Raw genomic sequence first — 3,982 nt, forward strand, 5'->3', positions numbered from 1 at the left:
TACCTAAAGACGTATCCAGACTGGGAAGATGGAGTAGTGATGGCAATGCAGGAGGCATTAGCGCGCATCATCTACAGGTACAAGAATGACATCGAAGAGGATTCGGACATCCAGCACTTTGGACATCGCAGCTCCGCGGGATTTTGCTTTAGGACTAAGGGAAATCGTGAAGGCATGACGTGGACGACAATCTAGTTCGAGGACATGGAAAGGTACGCCCAGAAGATGGAACATCACCTGCGCCTTCAGATGAATGACTGTGACCTGACCAAGGAAATCCTCCAGGAGAACAATCTGAAGTATTATGAGCTGAAGGAGCAGAGGGATGAACTAGATGCAGAGGTTGTTCAACTCAAGACGGACAATGAAAAGCTACAAGATGAGAATTTCAATCCGCAGGCGATAATCTTGGCACTACAGGCGCAGTGTGCGCATCTAGTCAAACAGATTCCGCCATCGCCACATCATCCAGTTACTCAGGAGGCGCCGACTGTAGAGGAGAACAACTTGAAGAGGAAAGCAACTGAGGAAGGAAGCCCACTATCTTGCTATGGAGCGGTCAAGAGGCGTTAGAAGACCCCTTTAGATTTTAGGTTTTTCCTTACGCTCTTTTGTATTGTCCTACTATTTGATGTAAGGCAGTACCGTATATCTTAGTCGTATTTTTGAAACTCGATAAGTTTAAGTAAAGTTTAAATTTCTGGTTTTCAATGTTTTTGTTTGGTTGTGTGCCTTGTTTGTGCATGGGTAGGAAACTTTACTTCCTAGATCTATCTATCTTGTTCTTATCTATGCTAAAACTATATCAGATGCTGCTAAGACGTGATCCAACTTAGGACGCACTGAATCAGATGATGACAGCTCATGCACAGCTCATGCAGATGATGACCCAGTTCATCCAAACCACCCAGAACAACAACAATATACCACCACCACCTCCACCACCGCCACCACCTCCACCACCACCACCCCCGCCCCCAGTGGACAGACTTGCTAGATTTCTGAGACTCAGACCAGCCAAGTTCTCCAGTGCCACTGAACCAATTGTAGATGATGACTGGCTTCATTCTGTTAGCAAGGACATAGTCACCTGTGAGTGCACGGAGGCTGAGAAGATTAGGTTCACCGCTCACCTGTTGGAAGGACCTGCTGCGATGTGGTGGGAGACTTATCAACTCACCCATCCTATAGATTATTTAGACTGGGAAACATTCAAGGAGGGATTCCGTACTGCCCATATCTCCTCGGGCATTATGAACTTCAAGAGAGATGAATTCCGTAGTCTGGGGCAGGGTGGAAGGAATCTGAAGGAATACATGGATGACTTCTGTGCTTTGGCAAGGTATGCCCCAGAGGACATTGACACTGATGCGAAGAGAAAGGAGAAGTTCCTCAATGGACTTAAGGGTGAACTGAAGATTCCATTGACTGTAGCTTGCGCACCCAGTTACCAGTCCCTACTTGATCAAGCCATCGCCCTGGACAATAATATCAAGAAGGAGGAGAACCGTAAGAGGAAGTTTAGCAATAAGAGTCACACTGAGCCATTCCACAACAAGCACCATTCTTCTGATGGAGGTGGAAGTCACAGCTCACACATGCATAACAATCATTTTAGCAAGGGGAATGGCAACAATTTCAATGGTCACAAGTTCAATGGAGGATTCAGGGGAAATCATTCCAATGGGAATCACAGTGGAAACAATGGCCGTCACAATGGGGGTAACGGACACCCCAATGGAAATAACTGCCAGCACCGACACAATTCAAAAGACCTGTCCCATATTACCTGCTTCAAGTGTAAGAAGACTGGACACTTTGCCACTGAATGCCCAGAGAATAAGCTTGTTGATGCCACCAAATCAAATTCATTCCAGAAGGGACATGCGAACTATCTCAACATGGAGGAAGTGATGAATGAACCTGACGCTGTGATGGGTATGTTTCCACTCAACTCATTTACGGCATTAATTTTATTTGATACTGGTGCATCACATTCATTCATATCAAGAGCTTTTGTGAATAAAAATGGATTACCCACCGAAACGATAGGAAAAACAATTAAAGTAAGTTCCCCTGGTGGAGAGATGATAGTTAATTCGGGATGCCGAAGTCTGGTTTTAAAAATCGGCCCCTATAAATTCGTCGCCCACTTAGTAATCTTAGAATCACAAGGTTTGGATGTTATTTTGGGGATGGACTGGATGACAACCCATAGAGGAGTCATAGATTGTGTGAGTAAATCAATCACTCTCACAACCCCCGAGGGAAAAAGAATTAGGTACAAATCCCGATTGGACTTTGGAGATCTAAGGCTAAACAATCTTAAGGGGGTTAGCCTAGATCAGGTACGCATAGTCAAGGAATATCCTGGTGTTTTTCCTGAGGAGCTACCAGGAATGCCCCCGTATAGAGATGTGGAATTCCTTATAGAGCTGCTTCCGGACACAGGCCCTATAGCAAGAGACCTTACCCCATGTCTACTGATGAGTTGAAGGAGCTCAAAAAACAGCTGAAGGAGCAGTTAGGAAAAGGTTTCATTAGGGAGAGTTCGTCTCCGTGGGGAGCGTCTGTTCTGTTTGTTGAGAAGAAGGACAAGAGCCAGCGTTTGGTTATGGATTACCGTTCACTAAATGAAGTTACCATCAAGAACAAACACCCCCTACCCAGAATCAATGATCTTTTCGATCAGTTGGTTGGTGCTAGTGTGATTTCCAAGATCGACCTTCGGTCTGGATATTTTCAGCTCAAGATTAGAGAGCATGAGATCCCCAAGACAGCATTTGTCACTAGATATGGTTCGTACGAGTATACGGTGATGCCTTTTGGTTTACCCAATGATCCCTCATACTTCATGAATATGATGAACAAAGTGTTCATGGAATTCCTCGACAAGTTTGTCGTAGTCTTCATTGACGACATACTTATCTATTCCAAGAGCGAAGAGGAACATGAGAAACACCTTCGCCTAATATTGGAGAAACTTCAAGAACATCAGCTATATGCCAAGTTTAGTAAATGTGAGTTCTGGCTACGTGAAGTAGGATTTCTTGGACACATTATATCCAAGGAAGGAATTGCTGTAGACCCCTCCAAGGTAGCAGAAGTGACAGAATGGGAACCACCCAAGAATGTTGGAGAAATTCGCAGTTTCTTAGGATTGGCAGGCTACTACAGGAGATTCATCGAGAATTTCTCCAAGATCGTGAAACCAATGACTGAGTTGCTGAAGAAAGAGAAGAAGTTTGCCTGGACTGAAGCATGTGAAGCCATCTTCCAGGAATTGAAGAAGAGATTAGTGTCTGCACCAATTCTGTGTTTACCTGCCCTGGAGAAAGAATTTCAAGTCTACTGTGATGCTTCTCATCCAGGGCTTGGAAGTGTGTTGATGCAGGAAGGCAAGGTAGCAGCTTATGCTTCTAGGCAACTCAAGAAACATGAAATAAATTACCCCACCCACGATATAGAGTTGGCTTTAGTGGTCCATCCGCTGAAAACCTAGAGACACTATTTGATGGGGAAACGATGTGAGGTATTCACCGACCACAAGAGTCTGAAGTACATCTTCACCCAGAAGGAATTGAACATGAGACAAAGGAGATGGTTGGAACTCATCAAGGATTACGATTTGAGTTTGCAATACCACCCTGGTAAAGCAAACGTAGTGGCGGATGCCTTAAGCCGTAAGTCTTATGTAAATTGTCTGTCGATAGAAGATTTGCCTGAAGATCTGTGCAAGGGTTTGAAGGACCTTAGCTTGGAAGTAGTACCGGAAGGCTTTGTAGCATCCTTAATAGTGAAACCTATGTTGATGGATAGGATAAAAGAAGGGATTTCTATTTTCGTGCCCTCAGGTCCTTAGTTGTGCTCAGTTTTCCCCAGCTCGTTAGTTTTTCCTCAGTTTTCCCCTCCCTCTAGTTTGAAACCCCTCGCAGACGCTCGGACGGGAGGGTTGCCGTCAGGTCAGAGGCCTTACCGTTAC

General features: G+C 44.8%; 1 protein-coding gene across 1 annotated transcript; it reads left to right on the forward strand.

The window, feature by feature from the left end:
* Positions 1-204: 204 nt before the first annotated feature.
* LOC139833580 (uncharacterized) lies at positions 205-3,502 on the forward strand. The gene is made up of 3 exons (XM_071823893.1): positions 205-427; positions 1,051-1,931; positions 2,414-3,502. Exons 1-3 carry the CDS (start codon positions 205-207, stop codon positions 3,500-3,502), a joined length of 2,193 nt encoding a protein of 730 aa, XP_071679994.1.
* The last annotated feature ends 480 nt before the right edge of the window (positions 3,503-3,982 follow it).

Source organism: Lolium perenne, chromosome 7 (assembly GCF_019359855.2).
Source record: "Lolium perenne isolate Kyuss_39 chromosome 7, Kyuss_2.0, whole genome shotgun sequence".
Classification (NCBI taxonomy): Eukaryota; Viridiplantae; Streptophyta; class Magnoliopsida; order Poales; family Poaceae; genus Lolium; species Lolium perenne.

Excerpts from the sequence above, each read along its gene's own strand:
- LOC139833580 (XM_071823893.1), top strand. The coding sequence starts at position 205 with ATGGAAAGGTACGCCCAGAAGATGGAACATCACCTGCGCCTTCAGATG. Across the intron at positions 428-1,050 it reads CTTGGCACTACAGGCGCAGT|ATGATGACTGGCTTCATTCT; the intron begins GTGCGCATCTAG and ends AACCAATTGTAG. Across the intron at positions 1,932-2,413 it reads TGATGAATGAACCTGACGCT|AGATGTGGAATTCCTTATAG; the intron begins GTGATGGGTATG and ends GCCCCCGTATAG.